This window comes from Somniosus microcephalus, chromosome 3 (assembly GCF_052327205.1).
Source record: "Somniosus microcephalus isolate GS21.2 chromosome 3, FLI_Smic_1.0, whole genome shotgun sequence".
Classification (NCBI taxonomy): Eukaryota; Metazoa; Chordata; class Chondrichthyes; order Squaliformes; family Somniosidae; genus Somniosus; species Somniosus microcephalus.
This window is the reverse complement of record NC_140989.1, coordinates 377,893,762-377,913,672: the sequence shown is the minus strand read 5'-3', so window position 1 is coordinate 377,913,672 and position 19,911 is coordinate 377,893,762. Positions and strand designations below refer to the sequence as shown.

Here is a 19,911-nt window from a genome sequence, read left to right as displayed (position 1 = left end):
TTAGTCCGTGGCTCCGTTCCCACTCCGTGTGATTAGTGTGTAAGTCCGCAGGGTTAATAGGTAAGGGTGTCAGTCATCACACAGACCCCTCGCTCACTGCCCAGTCCTCTCACTGTCTGTATATTGATCTCGGGACATTCCACACACAGCAATGGCCACAGATGTCCCTCACAACCTTCACTTCCTGATCTGCTTCAGATATTGTTACACAGAGGCTTATTCTCCTTTCACCCTCCCCAGCTGTTCCCCAGATGTTCATCCAGCCATTAACATTCCATTCTCACATCAGTCTACACCTCACTGCTGGCTCTGTATCTGTGTGTGTGTCCGCAGGGAGATTTCAGCAAAAATCACCCATGGGCTGTTATAACCTCACCCTCTACATAATGCCAGCGATTCCAGCTCGCTCACTGACTCCCACATCACATTGATAGAGGCGCTCGAAATCAGGAGGGGTTTGATTGAGTAAATAAGGAGCAACTGTTTCCAGTGGCAGGAGGGTCGGTAACCAGAGGACACAGATTGAACGGAATTGGCAAAAGAACCAGAGGGAGATGAGGAGAATGTTTTTACAGCGAGTTGTTGTGATCTGGAATGCGATGCCTGAAAGGGCGGTGGAAGCAGATTCAATAGGAACTTTCAAAAGGGAAATGGAGAAATACTTGGAGGGAAATATTTGCAGGGCTGTGGGGAAAGAGCAGGGAGTGGGACTAATTGGAGAGCTTGTCTCTCTCTCTCTTTATTTACTTCTCTTACTTTCTGTCTCTTTCTTACTTACTTTCTCTCTCTCTCCTACCCTCTTTCTATCTCCGTTTTTTCTCACTTTCTGTTTCTTGTTTCTTTACCTTCTCTTTCACTCTTTCCTTATCTTTCTTTCTCTGTTTCTCTTTTTCACTCTCCCCCTCACTTTCCCTCTCTCCCTCTGCCTTCACTCTCCTCCCTCTATCTCTCTCCCCCCTCTCTCTCTCACCCTCTCTCTCTCACCCTCTCCCCACCTCCCTCTCTTTCCCCCTCCCCTCCCTCGCCCTCTCTCCACCTCCCTCTCTTTCCCCCTCCCCTCCCTCGCCCTCTCTCCACCTCCCTTTCTTTCCCCCTCCCCTCCCTCGCCCTCTCTCCACCTCCCTTTCTTTCCCCCTCCCCTCCCTCGCCCTCTCTTTCCCCCTCCCCTCCCTCGCCCTCTCTCTCCCCTCTCTTTTCCCCCTCCCTCGCCCTCTCTCTCCCTCCCTCTCTCTCTCTCCCTCTTAACCTCTCTCCCTCTCTCACCCTCTCTCTCTCACCCTCTCTCCGTCTCCCCCTCACTCTCTCTCCCTCTCCCTCCCTCTCTCTCCCTCTCCCTCCCTCCCTCTCTCTCTCCCTCTCCCTCCCTCCCTCTCCCTCTCTCTCTCCCTCTCCCCCTCTCTCTCCCCCCCTCTCTCTCTCTCTCTCTCCCTACCTCTCCCCCTCTCTCAGTGGGCTGTGGGCTCGGACTCTGTTCCACTTCCCTGGGTCTGGACAATCTCCCGCTGGGATCGCTCTTTCCACATTAACACAATCACAACCATCCATTGGGTTGTGTTTTGGAGTCGATGCGTTGCGGGGAGTTGGGCTGAGAATGAAATCTGAAGCGATCTTGCGCCGGCACTGGGCCTGGCCGGGAAGCTCGGGTTACTCACACACATTGACCGTCCCTTTGGGGATTGGGAGGTACGAGCCCGCTCTCCACGCTCCGCCTTGAAAGCCTTTCTTGCATCTCCCACAGTCCGGCCCCGTCGTGTTGTGCTCGCACTCGCAACTCAGCTTCCCCTTCTCCAAGATACAGTTGTTGGCGTGAAGATTGCACTTACACCTGGCAAAAAACAAGGGCAGCTGCTTTCAAATGGGCTGAGCAGCTGGGTTAGACTCGGGACTCTCCGCTCCGGGACTCCGCTCTCCCTTTCCCAGCTCAGCCCTCCCGACACCAACACTTTCTGACACTTATTGCATTTCAAACTGTTCCAGACCCCTCAGAGCAAGAGCTTGCATTGATAGAGCGCCTCTCACCCTCAGCACATCCCACAAAAGCACCTCATTGGCTGTAAAGCGCTTTGGGACACCCTGAGGTCATGAGAGGCGCTATAGAAATGCAAGTTCATTCTCCCTTAACAACAACACCTGCAACTACAACAACAACAACCTGTATTTATATAGCGCCTGTAACTAGTGAAACCTCCCAAGGTGCTTCACAGGAGCGTAAATCAGACAAACTGACCCCGAGCCCCATAAGGTGATATTAGGACAGGTGACCAAAGGCTGGGTCAAAGAGGTCGGTTTTAAGGAGCATCTTAAAGGAGGAGTGAGAGGCGGAGAGGTTTAGGGAGGGAATTCCAGAGCTTAGGGCCCAGGCAGCTGAAGGCACGGCCGCCAATGGTGGAGCGAAGGGAGTGGGGGATGGACAAGAGGCCAGAATTGGAGGAGCGCAGAGATCTCGGAGGGTTGTGGGGCTGGAGGAGGTTACAGAGATAGGGACTGGTGAGGACATGGAGGGATTTGAAAACAAGGATGAGAATTTTTAAATCGAGGTGTTGCCGGACCGGGAGCCAGTGTAGGTCAGTGTCAACAACAACTTGCATTTCTATAGCGCCTTTAACGTAGTTAAATGTCCCAAGGTGCTTCACAGGAGCGTAGCTCGGACAAAATGTGACACCGGGACACATGAGGAGGAGACACTCAGAGCGGAGACTGAAGATGAAGACTGAAAGACTGAAAATCTCCACCTTCCCTCTTCTCCTGGGTCAGTCCCCACTTCCCCAATTTCACCCAAATACCAAACGGGCCGGATTGTCCCAGGGTTTGCTCAGAAAGGGTTAAACCTGGGAATCTCTTCAAAGGTTTAAACTGAAATCATTCAATTCCCGCCGGGTGAGGAGCAGCCGGAAGTCCAGGAGGTGTAAATGACCAGTAATTGATGATTGAGGAATCATTAAATATTAACTCTGTTACAACTCAACACTAAACTAATACCAGCCACATCTTTTGCTGGATGTTTATAAACTATCATTAATTCATTCATTTGAAGATTGAATTCCCTGTCGTGGTTACAGTGCTAGTTAACAGAAGAACATAAGAAATAGGAGCAGGAGTCGGCCATTCGGCCCCTCGAACCTATTCCACCATTCATTAAGATCAGGCTGATCTTCTACCTCATCTCCACTTTCCTGCACGATCCTCATATCCCTTGATTCCCTTAATATTCAAAAATCTATCGATCTCTGTCTTGAATATACTCAATGACTGAGCCTCCACAGCCCTCTGGGGCAGAGAATTCCAAAGATTCACCGCCCTCTGAGTGAAGACATTCCTCCTCATCTCAGTCCTCAATGGCCGACCCCTTATTCTGAGACTGTGACCCCTGGTTCTGGACTCCCCAGCCAGGGGAAACATCCTCCCTGCACCTACCCTGTCAAGCCCTGTAAGAATTTTGTATGTTTCAATGAAATCCCCTCTCATTCTTGTAAACTCTAGAGAATATAGGCCCAGTCTACTCAATCTGTCCTCATAGGACAATCCCCCCATCCCAGGAATCAGTCTGGTGAACCTTCGTTGCACTCCCTCTGTGGCAAGTATATCCTTCCTTAGGTAAGGAGACCAAAACTGTCCACAATACTCCAGGTGTGGTCTCACCAGGGCCCTGTATAATTGCAGTAAGACGTCTTTACTCTTATACTCAAATCCTCTTGTAATAAAGACCAACATACCACTTGCTTTCCTAATAGCTTGCTGTACCTGTATGTTAACTTTCAGTGATTCGTGTACAAGGACACCCAGGTCCCTCTGAAAACCAACACTTCCCAATCTCTCATCATTTAATAAATACTCTGCTTTTCTGTTTTTCCTGCCAAAGTGGATAACTTTACATTTCTCCACTTTGCCATGTTCTTGCCCACTCACTCTAACAGATTTGTCAAACATCATTTCCCTTTCATAAATCCGTGCTGACTCTGCCCAATCCTATTATTATTTTCTAACTGTCCTGTTACCACGTCCTTAATAATAGATTCGAGCAATTTCCCTACTACTGATGTCAGGCTAACTGGTCTGTAGTTCCCCATTTTCTCTCTCCCTCCTTTCTTAAATAGTGGGGTTACATTTGCTACCTTCCAATCCGCGGGAACCGTTCTAGAATCTGGAATTTGGAAAATGACAACCAATGCATTCACTATCTCTATAGCCACCTCCTTCAAAACCCCAGGATGTAGGCCATCAGGTCCAGCGGATTTATCGGCTTTTAGTCCCATTAATTTCTCCAGCACTATTTTTTTACTGATACTAATTTCTTTCAGTTCCTCATTCTCGCTGGACCCTCGGTTCTCCACTATTTCCGGGAAGTTTTTTGTGTCTCCTTCTGTGAAGACAGACACAAAGGGGTCGATTTTCCCAAAGCTGTCGGGAAGAAGGCGGGACTACAACTTTCGGGTTTTTGACCCGCCTACATCGACGTCCGGCCAATCCGCGCGAATTTCCCTTGATTAACCTTGTTGAGCCCGCCCAGCCAATTAAGGGCCACCCGGCAACAGGTGACGTCACAGACTTGACAGATGAAATATCAGTGTTTCACAGCTGTTTGAAGCTGCCAAACACTGACAGTCTGAGTTCTAACATGAGTCCTTCTGCACAGACTCAGTTAGAACTCTCAGCAGCACTCAAAGCTGAAGGCTGTCACTTTTCACAGATCGCAGCCGTTCAGCTTTCAGTGCCGGCTGAGTGATGGACTCCCGATGCCTACAGGAAGAAAGGCTGTTAATGTAAGTACAGGTAAGTAAAAGTTCTTTACACACTTTAGACACACCAAACACACTTACCTTTGCACTCATGCACCCATCACTCACCTGAACACTGACATTGCGACCCCTCCAATCCTTCAACCCGACGGCCCGCCTGCTCTAACCTGGCGTGGTTTGGAGCCGTCGGGAATCCCACACGACACCCCTCAAAATAGGGATTAGGCTAAAAACTGCCTGTTAACTACCTGTTAACAGGCAGTTAATTGGCACTAATCCCTTCCCGCCTGGGGTCGACGGGTCCCAGTGCGGGGCGGGTACCCGCCGCCTCTGAAACTTGCGTGGAGCGGGGTTTTGGGCAGGATGGTGTCGGGACCCCCGAATTCAGGATTTCCCCCCCCCCCATACGCCTGAAACCCCGCCTGACGGCTCCAGGAAAATCGACCCCAAAGTATTTGTTTAATTTCTCTTCCATTTCCTTATTCCCCATTATAATTTCTCCTGTCTCAGCCTGTAAGGGACCCACATTTACTTTCACTAATCTTTTTCTTTTTAGATACCTGTAGCTTTTACAGTCTGTTTTTATATCTCTCACTAGTTTAATCTCATATTCTATTTTCACTTTCTTTATCAATTTCTTGGTCCACCTTTGCTGAATTCTAAAATCCTCCCAATCCTCACACTTACTGCTCTTTTTGACAACATGAAAAGCCTCTTCCTTTGATCTAATCCTAACTTTAACTTCTCTTGTTAGCCACGGTTGGACCACTTTTCCTGTGGGGTTTTTGTACATTAAAGGAATGTATATTTGTTGTAAATTATGTATTAATTCTGTAAATACTAACCATTGCTTGTCTACCGTCATGCCTTTTAATGTAGTTTCCCAATTGACCTTAGCCAACTCGCCCCTCATACCGACGTACTTCACCGTGAGCTACAGGTTCCGATCAGGTGAATGAGCAACATTCAGTGAGAGAATGAGTGGTTTACACAACAAATTACTCTCCTTTCCCACACTAATCTCCAGGAAACGGTAGAGTAAAACTGACAGAAGCGGATATCAGTGATTCAGGCTATAAAGAGGAAGCACAGGCTGAGATTTGGGATCAGTGGGATAGATTCGCTGATCTACTTTACTCCTGGACAATCCTACAATCCAAAAGATGAAAGGGTGGATTTTAACCCCGCCCCACACAGGGAGAACTCTGTCCCGGGCTCCTCCACTCTCCCGATCACAAACTCCTCAACCTCGGACCCTGGGAGTGAATCCCACAGCCTCACCACTCTCTGTGTGAAGACGTTTCTCCTGCCCTCTCTCCTCAATCTCTCACATTTAATCTTTCTCTGGCCCCTCATTCTAAGGAAGAATGACCTTACATTTCTACAGAGCATTTCACCACCTCAGGATGTCCCAAAGCGCTTCACAGCCAATGAAGTACTTCTGAAGTGTGCTCACTGTTGTAATGTTGGAAACGCAGCAGCCAATTTGTGCACAGCAAGATCCCACAAACAGCGATGTTTCCGTCCCTAAACCTCTCTACCTCTCTCTCCCCCTTTGAGACGCTGCTAAAAACCTCCCTCTTTGACCCAGCTTTTGGTCACCTGTCCTAATATCTCCTTCTGTGTCTCGGTGTCAAAGTTCGCTCTGATTTACGCTCCTGTGAAGCACCATGGGATTTTTACTATGTTAAAGGCGCTATATAAATGCAGGTTGTTGTTCAGTAAATGCGGTTTGGAACGGCCCAAAGTGCTGTGACAGTCTCTGTGCCGTGAAGCGTGAGAACGCTGGTCTCGGTGACTCTGTGCTAACAGCATCGAGCCACTGTTTAACTCACTGCGAAGGTGAAGCTTCACAATCCGCAGATTGTACCTTGCACAGTCAGCAAGTTGGCAGTTCTGGGCACTGTTTGCTAAACTAAGCAGAAACCCAGAGAGTTCCTTGGAGTCACATTAACAGCAGCGTAAACATTTCCCTGCTCCGGTTCTCCAATTAGTGTCTGAAGATTCTCCGCAACTAAAAGCTGGAGCGAGTCTCCCAGAAGCTGAGTGTAGAATAATGAGGGAATGGCTCCGAGCCCCGGAGATTGTGTGATGGGTGAATGGGAACTCACTGACCCAGACTGAATATAGATTGAACACGAAGGGAGCGTTCAGTCAGAATAATTCATCAAGTCAGGAAGGGCTTTGATAGATTAAATAGGGAGAAACTGTTTCCAGTGGCAGGAGGGTCGGTAACCAGAGGACACAGAGTGAAGGGAATTGGCAAAAGAACCAGAGGGGAGATGAGGAGAATGTTTTTACAGCGAGTTGTTGTGATCTGGAACGCGCTGCCTGAAAGGGCGGTGGAAGCAGATTCAATAGGAACTTTCAAAAGGGAATTGGAGAAATACTGGAAGGGAAGAGATGAGCAGGGCTGTGGGGAAAGAGCAGGGAGTGGGACTAATTGGAGAGCTCTTTCAAAGAGCCGGCACAGGCACGATGGGCCGAATGGCCTTCTCCTGTGCTGCCTGATTCTCTGAATCATGAGGAGACTGGAGGTCGGCAGTGTTGAGAGTAAAGGGACAGATTCTGCTCGCTCCGCGCTGCTCGATTGGCTGAACACTGAGCAGGAAATCGCTGCCTCATCACCAGCCAGCCAGCAGGACTCTGAAAGCTCGCTAACGAGCCCATCCCCAGGGGCAGGGGGAGCTGTCACAGTGCTGGTCTGTGCACACTGTCACTGAGCCATTCAGGGAAGCTTTCACACCCCACACAGGGGCAGCTGACGGTGCCGAGTGGGCCGGGGGAGGGATCCCGATCTATCGCTGGAAAACCTCCCCAGTTACCGAGCGCCCACATCAGCGACTCGGAGCAGAAGTGGTGAGGAGCTCTCACCCTCCGGGAATCTCCGATAGAGTGAGAGCCACTCCAAATGTTACACCGGATAGTGTGTCCCCCAGATGTTGGCCCTGATAGAGTGTCCCCCAGATGTTGGCCCTGTGACTGTCCCTAGGATGTTGGCCCTGTGAGTGTCCCCAGATGTTGGCCCTGATAGAGTGCCCTCCAGATGTTGGCCCTGTGAGTGTCCCCAGATGTTGGACTGACACGGCGCCCCCTCGGTGTGAAATGAGTGTTCAGTGACTCTGGCCAGAAGGGGCGAGGAGCTCTCACCGCCCGCGAATGTCCAGGTTGGAGATGGCATATAAGTATTTGGAGAGGTTGTGCTGGTCAACACTGGTGGCCCCAGTGGCCGGCCGGAGCAGCCTGAGCCGCAGGTCGGTCAGGGTGAAGAAGTCCCTCAGGTCCTTGGTGGTGTCCAGCTGGCCGTACAGTGAGGCCATGTCGCGGAGACGGGGCCCCCCGAACAGGGCGAAACGCTCCTGGATCTCGAAGCGAACCATCTTGTCCATCTTCCACACGTAGCCCCGGGAGTACTCCTCCGTGCAGATGATGTCCAGCACCGAGGCCGGGCTCAGATCCCGGGCCGTTCTCGGCTCCATCCCAAAGGAGGTGAGGCAGTCGGCCGCGTAGAACTGGTAGGGCTGCCACGTCCGGCCGTGGTCCAGAGATTTCTCCAGGACCATCTGCTCCGGCCGACCCGACTCGAAGGTGATGACGATGTCATCGGTCAGCTCGATGGTCTTGCCCCAGGACAGAGTGATGTTGATCAGGAGGGGCTCGGGGAAACTCCTCCAGGAGACACTTTGCCAAAAGGTGTTGGGAATCCGCCCCTCGTCATCCAGCATCAGCTCGGGCGGGTGAGCGTCACACTCGTTGTTGCACATGTACGGGTTCTCCTGGAAACAGAGACGGGAACAACACGGATCAGATACAGAGTAAAGCTCCCTCTACACTGTCCCATCAAACACTCCCAGGGCAGGTACAGCATGGGTTAGATACAGAGTAACGCTCCCTCTACACTGTCCCATCAAACACTCCCAGGGCAGGTACAGCACGGGTTAGATACAAAGTAAAGCTCCCTCTGCACTGTCCCATCAAACACTCCCAGGGCAGGTACAGCATGGGTTAGATACAGAGTAAAGCTCCCTCTACACTGTCCCATCAAACACTCCCAGGGCAGGTACAGCATGGGTTAGATACAGAGTAAAGCTCCCTCTACACTATCCCATCAAACACTCCCAGGACAGGTACAGCACGGGTTAAATACAGAGTAAAGCTCCCTCGACTGTCCCATCAAACACTCCCAGGACAGGTACAGCACGGGTTAAATACAGAGTAAAGCTCCCTCGACTGTCCCATCAAACACTCCCAGGACAGGTACAGCACGGGTTAAATACAGAGTTACGTTCCCTCTACAATATCTTAGAATCCAGGAATATCCACACACTCAGGGATTTCTTAATAAAACTGTATGTTCTCCATCGCACTACACTGTGTGCTCGACAGCTGGGTAATTATATCGTAGTAATGTTGAAGAATGATGTTAGCTGTCTAACTAAAAATAGCTTCACGCCACTGAAATATTTAGAGATCTGCATTATTAAACTGCACAGGATTTGGAAACAACTGCAAGAATCTCACCTCATCTTCCCCAGGAGTGATTCCCTGTCACTGGGAGAGATTCCCCGTGACTGGGAGAGATTCCCCGTGACTGGGAGCGATTCCCCGTCACTGGGTGCGATTCCCCGTCACAGGGAGAGATTCCCCATCACTGGGAGAGATTCCCCGTGACTGGGAGAGATTCCCCATGACTGGGAGTGATTCCCCGTCACTGGGAGAGATTATCTGTGACTGGGAGAGATTCCCCGTGACTGGGAGCGATTCCCCGTGACTGGGAGCGATTCCCCGTCACTGGGAGCGATTCCCCGTCACTGGGAGCGATTCCCCGTCACTGGGAGCGATTCCCTGTCACTGGGAGCGATTCCCCGTCACTGGGAGAGATTCCCCGTCACTGGGAGAGATTCCCCATCACTGGGAGTGCTTCCCCGTCACTGGGAGTGGTTCCCTGTTACTGGGAGCGCTTCCCCGTCACTGGGAGAGATTCCCCGTCACTGGGAGCGATTCCCCGTCACTGGGAGAGATTCCCCATCACTGGGAGAGATTCCCCATCACTGGGAGCGCTTCCCCGTCACTGGGAGAGGTTCCCTGTTACTGGGAGAGATTCCTTGTCACTGGGACAGATTCTCCATCACTGGGAGCGATTCCCTATCACTGGGAGTGATTTGCCAATAGTTTTAAATCAAGTCCTCTGGTTACCGACCCTCCTGTTCCTGGAAACAATTTTTCCTTATTTACTCAACACTGTTCATGATTTTGAACACCTCTATGAAGACTCCTCTTAACCTTCTCTGCTCGAAGGCAGTATTTGACCGAGTGTGGTATCAAGGAGCCCGAGTATAATTGAAGTCAATGGGAATCGGGGGGAAAATTCTCCACTGGCTGGAGTCATACCTAGCACAAAAGAATGTGGTTGTTGGTGGTCATTCATCTCAATCCCAGGACATCGCTGCAGGAGTTCCTCAGGGCAGTGTCCGATGTCCAACCCCAGGACATTGCTGCAGGAGTTCCTCAGGACAGTGTCCGAGGTCCAACCCCAGGACATCGCTGCAGGAGTTCCTCAGGGCAGTGTCCGAGATCCAACCCCAGGACATCGCTGCAGGAGTTCCTCAGGGCAGTGTCTGAGGTCCAACCCCAGGACATCACTGCAGGAGTTCCTCAGGACAGTGTCCGAGCTCCAACCCCAGGACATCGCTGCAGGAGTTCCTCAGGGCAGTGTCCGAGGTCCAACCCCAGGACATCGCTGTAGGAGTTCCTCAGGACAGTGTCTGAGGACCAACCATCTTCAGCTGCTTCATCAATGACCTTCCCTCCATCATAAGGTCAGAAGTGGGGATGTTCACTGATGATTGCACAGTGTTCAGTGCCATTCGCAACTCCTCAGATAATGAAGCAGTCCGTGCCCGCATGCAGCAAGACCTGGACGACATTCAGACTTGGGCTGATAAGTGGCAAGTAACATTCGCTCATGATTTTGAACATCTCTATTAAATCTCCCCTTAACCTTCTCTGCTCTAAGGAGAACAATCTCAGCCTCTCCAGTCTCTCCACGTAACTGAAGTCCCTCATCCCTGGTTCCAGAAACGAGACCCAGGCTGTTCAGCCTTTCCCAATAGTTACAACCACTCTGTTCTGGAATCATCCTCGTGAATATTTTTAAATGAAATAAAATGGACTGTAAAGAGACAAGGGAGCTGACATTTGAAAGGATTTCTGACATGACGACATTTTGGACCTTTTGATTATTTTGATTTTCCAAAGTTCATGTTCAGTGTGTAAGAAGCACCGACCTCTGACCTCTAGAGACCATAGAATGGTTACAGCACAGAAGAAGGCCATTCGGCCCGTCGAGCCCGTGCCGGCTCTCTGCAAGATCACTTCAGTTAGTCCCGCTCCCCCGCCCTTTCCCCGGAGCCCTGCAAATTATATTCTTTCAGGTACTTACCCAATTCCCTTTTGAAAATGTTTCCTTGGTGTGGTGTATGTAACCGTTCCACCTTTAAGAGAACTATTTTAAGAGATGCACTACTTTATCTTGGCTGCTGTATACTGTAATACCGGTGGTGACCACACCGGTATATAAGTGCTGTGTAATGATTTATTGGGCAGTTCAGCCTGACCTCCGACTAGTAAAGACCTGTTGAATTTACTCTTGTGGTCTGTGTGCAGTGATTCTTATTAACAATAACTAGAACACACAGACTTAACAGTGGCGACGATGACGATCTTACCCTGTGGCAGAGATATATCCAAGGCAGTTTAACGGGCATCGAGAAGAGGCATCCGCCCTCATCATCCTGCTGAGAAAAGACTCGGGTCTGAAGAGCAAGGAAGAATCCTGACACGAAGCCTTCCATCAGCAACAGGCAGTGATCATCCCTTCTATCACGGTGGTGGGTAAGCCGATCAGCGACGAGCAGCAAGCCGGCCACGTTGGCTGTGAAGTAGGGGAGGGAAAAACGGAGGATATAAGGGCGGAGAACTCGACCACGGCCGGGGAAAAGAGCCGGACAGAAGTCGGGGCCAGAGGCGCTGGGACTGGGGCAGCGTAAGGCACGGGAGCCGCGGTGAATGCAAACGCAGCCGGTGTAAAAGACCGGGCTGCAAGCGGGCTGGGAGACGCAACAGCGTCGAGAGAGAGCTCGACCGCGACCGGGTAAAAAGGCCGGGCAGCTACCGAGGCCGCGAGGCGCGGGATAAAATTTTAAAAAAACGCGGAGAACTCAGCCGCAGCCGGGGGAAAGGACCGGACTGCAAGAGGGGCTGGGAGGCACGATTTGAGAACCGCTGGGGAGGGCGAACGCAGCAATACGGCAATCGCCATTGCAGCCAGCGGGGGAGAAAGGCAAACACGGGAAGCCGCCATTTTCGTAGGCGGGGGAAGAAGACAAGCGCGGGAAACCGCCATTTTGGAAAAAAAAAATAAAAGAAAAATTTCTTTTTGTTTCTCAAGAAGATTGCGAGGATGCCTAAGCGTGGTAACATCAACGATTTCGATCCCGATGTTGAAGATTGGGCCACGTATGTAGAACGCATAGAGATTTATTGTAAGGCAAATAAAATATCAGCTGAAGATAAAGCACTAACCTTACTAAACTCAATGGGTGCGAAGACATACGGGCTATTGAAGCATCTTCTATCACCAGCTAAACCGGCGGGTCAGGCTTTCGCTAATATTGTTGCTGTCCTGAGAAATCATTTGAACCCCACACCGCTGATGTTAGCGGAACGATTTAAATTTTATGCGAGAACGCAACTGAAAGAGGAAAGCAATGTGGAGTATTTAATTGAACTGCGTAAGCTAGCGAAATACTGTCAGTTTGGGGAAAGACTGACAGAGGCACTGAGAGACAAATTCGTGTGTGGATTGTCGAAAGAAGGAACACAAAAGTGGCTGCTTGAAGAGAATGATCTTACACTTGATAAGGCTGTCACTATTGCAGCATCGCATGAAGCCACAGCGAGAGGCACTGCGGAAATGCAGCTGAAGGCAGCGGTACTCAGCGTAGATCAAATGGCTTTGGGTACAGCGAAATGTTATCGTTGTGGAAAGACAACACACAATCAGAACCAATGCTGGTTTAAAAATCAGGAATGTAGAAAATGTGGCAAGCTTGGTCACATAGCTAAAGTATGCCGGTCAGGAAAGAAGACCAGCAACAAAAAGTCACCGCAGGAAAAGTGCAGAAAGGTACATAAGGTGGCTGAGAAGAGTTCGGATGAACAGAATTCGGATTCAGACTCCAACAGCAAGGAACTGGGTAGTCTGAGAATTCACAATGTGAGAAAGGAAGCTGACCTACAAACTATCTGGGTCACACTTCAGATAGCAGGAGTCCAAGTGAAGATGGAATTGGACACCGGATCGGCGTTGACGGTCATGAATAAGCAAGATTACAAAAGGTTATTCACACATATTCCCCTACGGGATACGGAGATAATATTGCAGACATACACGGGGCAAAGAGTATACCCCATCGGAAAGATAAAAGTCAAGGTGGTACACAAGGGCAAAGAACACCAAGGAATGGACTTATATGTACTACCTGAGGGAGGTCCACCACTTCTGGGACGGGAGTGGATCAGGAAAATAAATATGGACTGGCACTCCCTAAAAGCAATAACGGTAGATTCCGGAAAAAAAGATGTCAAACCTGAATGATTGTCCAGAATATTGGATGAGGCTAAAGAGGTGTTCCAACAGGGACTGGGAACACTGAGAGGAATTACGGCAAACATCAAGGTTGAAGAACATGCAAACCCAAAATTTTTCAAAGCCAGACCGGTACCTTATGCGATACGACCTGCTGTGGAAGCTGAGCTGGAAGGGCTAGAACGTTCAGGAGTACTGTCTAAGGTGGACTGGAGTGAGTGGGCCACGCCCATTGTTCCCGTCATGAAGCGTTCATCGAGTAACAAGCCAGGGGAACCGGGGAAGGTCCGCACCTGTGGAGACTTCAAGATCACGGTTAATCCGGTGCTTCACACGGTGCAATATCCGCTTCCGCGGATTGAGGATATCTTTGCTTCATTGTCTGGCGGGAAACACTTCACCAAGATAGACCTGGCGCAAGCATACTTACAGATGGAAGTTGAGGAAGAGTCACGCCAGTATCTCACAATCAACACGCACAGAGGCTTGTATCGATATAATAGACTGGTTTTTGGAGTGGCTTCGGCTCCGGCAATTTGACGGAGGGCCATGGAGCAGGTATTACAGGGAATTCCAAGCACTCAATGTTACTTGGACGATATCCTGATTACAGGAGATGACGATGAGGAACACCTTGCAAATTTGAAACTGGTGCTCACCAGATTGAAGGAATATGGACTTTGAGTTAATCGCCAGAAATGTGAGTTCTTTCAGAAACGGATCTCGTACTGTGGTCATGTCACTGACCAGGAGGGGCTGCACAAGTCACCTGACAAGATCGAAGCTGTTGTGAAGGCTCCAGCTCCGGAAAATGTATCCCAGTTGAGGTCGTTCCTAGGGTTGATTAACTATTACCATAAGTTTCTGCCAAATCTATCCACGGTGCTGCACCCGCTGAACGCTCTTTTGCAGAAAGAAGTACCATGGAAGTGGAGCGAGGACTGTAAGAAGGCCTTTCGCAAAAGCAAGGCATTGATCACCTCAGAGGAAGTGTTGGCTCACTTCAACCCAATGCTACCTATTGATTTAGCTTGTGATGCTTCTCCTTATGGTATTGGAGCAGTACTCTCACACAAGTTGCCAAATGGCTTGGAAAGGCCAGTCGCATTTGCATCCAGATCATTGACCTCCGCTGAGCGCAACTATGTTCAGATAGATAGGGAGGCTCTCAGCCTTGTGTGGGGAGTAAAGAAGTTTAATCATTACCTGCAGGGCCAGAAGTTTACACTGCTGACAGACCACCAGCCGTTGGTATCCATTTTTAACCCTAAGAAGGGAGTTTCGGTGATGACAGCGCAGAGGCTCCAGAGATGGTCCCTTTTCCTAGGGGCACATCAATATCAGATAGAATTCAAAGGTACAAAGCAGCATGGTAATGCTGATGGGCTGTCGCGCCTGCCACTACCTACTGAGGAGGAGGCACCGATGGTTGACCCGGTGGAGTTATTTCACTCGACCATCATTGAATGTTTACCTGTCACCAATGCAAATATTGAAAGGGAGACTAGGAATGACCCGACACTGTCCCGGGTCTACGAATTGACAGTAAAGGGATGGCCAGCCCATGGTGATCCACTGTTACCGGCATTCTCAGCAAGACGAGAACAGCTGTCCATCTGTCAGGGAACATTGATGTATGGAACAAGGGTGATTATCCCTCCTAAGTTAAGAGAGAGAGTTCTAAAAGAACTACATGAAGGTCATCTGGGGGGAGTCAAGATGAAAAGCCTTGCTAGGGCTTATGTGTGGTGGCCGGGTATCGACCAACAGATAGAGGATCTGACGAAAAGCTGCTCAGGGTGCCAAAAAGTCCAAAATGCACCTCCAATTGCACCGCTGCATCCATGGGAATGGCCTTCAACCCCATGGCAACGTGTACATATTGACTTTGCTGGTCCATTCATGGATTCCATGTTTTTAATTGCGGTGGATGCACATTCTAAATGGCCAGAAGTGATTAAAATGACTACCACTACCTCGGAGAAGACGATCGCGGTGCTAAGAACGATATTTGCAAGAAATGGATTGCCAGAGCAAATATGTTCAGACAACGGACCACAGTTCGTGTCAGAGGAATTCCAGAAATTCCTGAAGAAGAATGGGGTGAAACATTATACCTCTGCCCCATATCATCCAGCTATGAATGGGCTGGCCGAGACGTTTGTACAGACGTTCAAAAAGGCAATAAAAGCCATGAGCGAAGATCAGATTCCACTGCAACACAAGGTGGACAATTTCCTACTGGCATATCGAAACGCCACCCATGCAACAACAAACCAAAGTCCTGCCATGATGTTCTATAACAGGAGGTTGCGGTCCAGGTTGGACTTGTTAAAACCAAATGTGCGGAGGGAAGTCGAAAACAAACAGTTCCAGCATATAAATAACAAGGCCACTCGGAGTTTTGAAATAGGACAACCAGTGTTAGCCAGGGACTATAAAAACGAGAAATGGCAATCTGGAACAATTCGGGCCAGACAAGGACCCCTGATGTACACGGTAGATGTTGGTGAAAATGTAATGCAACGTCATGCTGACCAACTGGTGGGATCGAGAACAAGGGTCGAGCCCATGGTTACGACAGAGACAACCGTGGAGGAAGTTAGTGAACCTGAAGCATCTACCTCAGAAGTGAATATACCTGATGATGATGTCCTATCCATAGGGGATCAACAAGATGAGTCACCCCAGCAACAAGAACCAGAGACCCCTGAAAGGCGTTATCCGTCTCGGATCAGGAGGCCTCCTCAGAGACTGAATCTGTGAACTGTTTTTACATGAAGTTGTGTATATATGTTATTATGTTATGTTTAATGGGGAATATATACTGTTAAGCTAAAAAGGGAGGATTGTGGTGTATGTAACCGTTCCACCTTTAAGAGAACTATTTTAAGAGATGCACTACTTTATCTTGGCTGCTGTATACTGTAATACCGGTGGTGACCACACCGGTATATAAGTGCTGTGTAATGATTTATTGGGCAGTTCAGCCTGACCTCCGACTAGTAAAGACCTGTTGAATTTACTCTTGTGGTCTGTGTGCAGTGATTCTTATTAACAATAACTAGAACACACAGACTTGACACTTGGGAAATTGAGTCTCACTTCAGCTGTCTGTTTGAGTTAAAGACAGAGCGAGAAAGGACGAGAGTTTTGTGGGCGGAATGATTGAGGGGAACTTGTCTTTTTATAGTCTGTTGTTGAAACAATCCCTTATTTGCGCTCAGGCCATAACCCTGGACTCTGTGTGTCAGACCCTGGCCCAGCCTGGGGCCTAATGATGCTTCACTTCAGGCTGGTTTGTGAGGGAGCAGTCGGAGGTCACAGGGCTCCCTCGGGGTCACTTCAGGTCATTGACCTTCCGCGGTGAAGCAGCGACAGAGACAGCGGCAGCTCCACATGTTGTGATCGGGAATGTGCTGCCTGACAGGGCGGTGGAAGCAGATTCAATAGGAACTTTCAAAAGGGAATCGGAGAAATACTCCATCAAAACCCGTCATGATTCTCAACACCTCTATTAAATCTCCTCTTAACCTTCTCTGCTTTCAGGAGAACAACCCCAGCTTCTCCAGTCTCTCCATGCAACTAAAGTCCATCCCTGGGACCATAAAAGAGCCCCAGGCTGTTCAGCCTCTCCTGATAGTTGGAACCTCTCAGATCTTGAACCATGGTTGTGAATCTTGTGTCAGACTCTGGCCCAGCCTGGGGGCCTGATGCTGCTTCACCTCAGGGAGCAGTCGGAGGTGGTGGGTTTGGGAGGTGCTGCCGAAGAAGCCTTGGCGAGTTGCTGCAGTGCATCCTGTGGGTCGGACACACTGCGACTCGACCTGACATCGCAACACAGAATCAGCCCAACATCCTTTCCCAAATGATCAGACAGCTCGCCTGTTAGACCGGAATCTCCAGAAAGTGGCTGTTGCAGCAATCAATAAAACTAATGGGTGATAAAGATGGAGAGCGTGGCAATATACAGAGATAATAGAGATTAAAGAATCGACAATTGTCACAGCATCGACTAAAGGCATTGACTAAAGCCACATATTGGAATAGGTTATTTTGAATTCTCTATGTAGAACGAATGGAGTGAGCATTAGTAACAGAATCCTAAAGCTGTGTAAAGTATGAATGAATCATTGAACGGTACAGATGTTAAGTGCTCCTGAATCGCCGTGTCCCCGGTACATCATTAACAGCACCGTGCCCCAGCGCTACAACTGACGGTTCTATGAAAGGACGTTGTGTAAACGGTGAGGAATCTCCAGGACAATCGCTGCTGGGAGTTCAGTGTGAACCCACAGCGGGAGTGAAGTGAGAGACGGAGAGAGTGTCTCACTCCACCATTCGCTCCAGCTCTCTCTGATTCTCAATCCCTAACCACCACACATTTCTCCACAAGATTTCTGGTTTACTGTTCCACTGCCCCAATCCGTGCCTGTGTCCCCTCCAGACTCGACTATTCCAACCTCTCCTGGCCGGCCACCCACCTTCCACCCTCCCTAAACCTCAACTCATCCAAAACTCTGCTCTCCCGTGACCCAACTCACACCAAGTCCCGTTCACCCATCACCCCTGTGCTCACTGCCCCGTGTCCTAACTCACACCCAGTCCCGTTCACCCATCACCCCTGTGCTCACTGCCCCGTGTCCTAACTCACACCAAGTCCCGTTCACCCCTCACCCCTGTGCTCACTGCCCCGTGTCCTAACTCACACCAAGTCCCGTTCACCCCTCACCCCTGTGCTCACTGCCCCGTGTCCTAACTCACACCAAGTCCCGTTCACCCATCACCCCTGTGCTCACTGCCCCGTGTCCGAACTCACACCCAGTCCCGTTCACCCATCACCCTCTGTGCTCACTGCCCCGTGTCCTAACTCACACCAAGTCCCGTTCACCCCTCACCTCCTGTGCTCACTGCCCCGTGTCCTAACTCACACCAAGTCCCGTTCACCCCTCACCCCTGTGCTCACTGCCCCATGTCCTAACTCACACCCAGTCTCGTTCACCCATCACCCCCTGTGCTCACTGCCCCGTGTCCTAACTCACACCAAGTCCCGTTCACCCCTCACCCCTGTGCGCACTGCCCCGTGTCCTAACTCACACCCAGTCCCGTTCACCCATCACCCCGTGCTCACTGCCCCGTGTCCTAACTCACACCCAGTCCTGTTCACCCCTCACCCCCTGTGCTCACTGCCCCGTGTCCTAACTCACACCCAGTCCCGTTCACCCCTCACCCCCTGTGCTCACTGCCCCGTGTCCTAACTCACACCCAGTCCCATTCACCCATCACCCCCTGTGCTCACTGCCCCGTGTCCTAACTCACACCCAGTCCCGTTCACCCATCACCCCCTGTGCTCACTGCCCCGTGTCCTAACTCACACCAAGTCCCGTTCACCCCTCACCCCTGTGCTCACTGCCCCGTGTCCTAACTCACACCAAGTCCCGTTCACCCCTCACCCCTGTGCTCACTGCCCCGTGTCCTAACTCACACCAAGTCCCGTTCACCCCTCACCCCTGTGCGCACTGCCCCGTGTCCTAACTCACACCCAGTCCCGTTCACCCATCACCCCCTGTGCTCACTGCCCCGTGTCCTAACTCACACCAAGTCCCGTTCACCCATCACCCCTGTGCGCACTGCCCCGTGTCCTAACTCGCACCCAGTCCCGTTCGACCTTCACCCCCTGTGCTCACTGCCCCGTGTCCTAACTCGCACCCAGTCCCGTTCACCCATCACCCCCTGTGCTCACTGCCCTGTGTCCTAACTCACACCCAGTCCCGTTCACCCCTCACCCCTGTGCTCACTGCCCCGTGTCCTAACTCACACCAAGTCCCGTTCACCCCTCACCCCTGTGCGCACTGCCCCGTGTCCTAACTCACACCCAGTCCCGTTCACCCATCACCCCCTGTGCTCACTGCCCCGTGTCCTAACTCACACCAAGTCCCGTTCACCCCTCACCCCTGTGCGCACTGCCCCGTGTCCTAACTCACACCCAGTCCCGTTCACCCATCACCCCCTGTGCTCACTGCCCCGTGTCCTAACTCACACCCAGTCCCGTTCACCCCTCACCCCTGTGCTCACTGACCTACATTGGCTGACAGTCCGACAACGCCTCGATTTTAAAATTCTGATCCTTGTGTTCAAATCCCTCCATGGTCTCACCCCTCCCTATCTCTGTAACCTCCTCCAGCCCCACAACCCTCTGAGATCTCTGCGCTCCTCCAATTCTGGCCTCTTGTCCATCCCTGATTTTAATCGCTCCACCATTGGCGGCCGTGCCTTCAGCTGCCTGGGCCCTAAGCTCTGGAATTCCCTCCCTAAACCTCTCTGATTCTCCACCTCTCTCTCCTCCTTTTAGACGCTCCTTAAAACCTCCCTCTTTGACCAAGCTTTTGGTCACCTGTCCTAATATCTCCTCATGTGACCCGGTGTGTCTGATTCACGCTCCTGTGAAGCGCCTTGGGGGGATTTACTATGTTAAAGGCGCTATATAAATGCAAGTTGTTGTTGAAACAGGAACGAAACATCACC

The 19,911-nt window shown here is 50.6% G+C and overlaps 1 protein-coding gene across 1 annotated transcript in view; it reads right to left on the bottom strand.

The window, feature by feature from the left end:
- The window catches only part of LOC147122459 (netrin-G1-like), a 73,884-nt gene that overhangs the window by 13,083 nt on the left and 40,890 nt on the right, over window positions 1-19,911 (bottom strand). The window contains exons 3-4 of the mRNA XM_085983619.1: window positions 7,887-8,512; window positions 1,653-1,825 (exon numbers count right to left, since the gene is read on the bottom strand). Of these exons, the coding sequence (XP_085839745.1) occupies window positions 1,653-1,825; window positions 7,887-8,512 (799 nt within the window). The remainder of the gene's footprint in view (window positions 1-1,652; window positions 1,826-7,886; window positions 8,513-19,911) is intronic.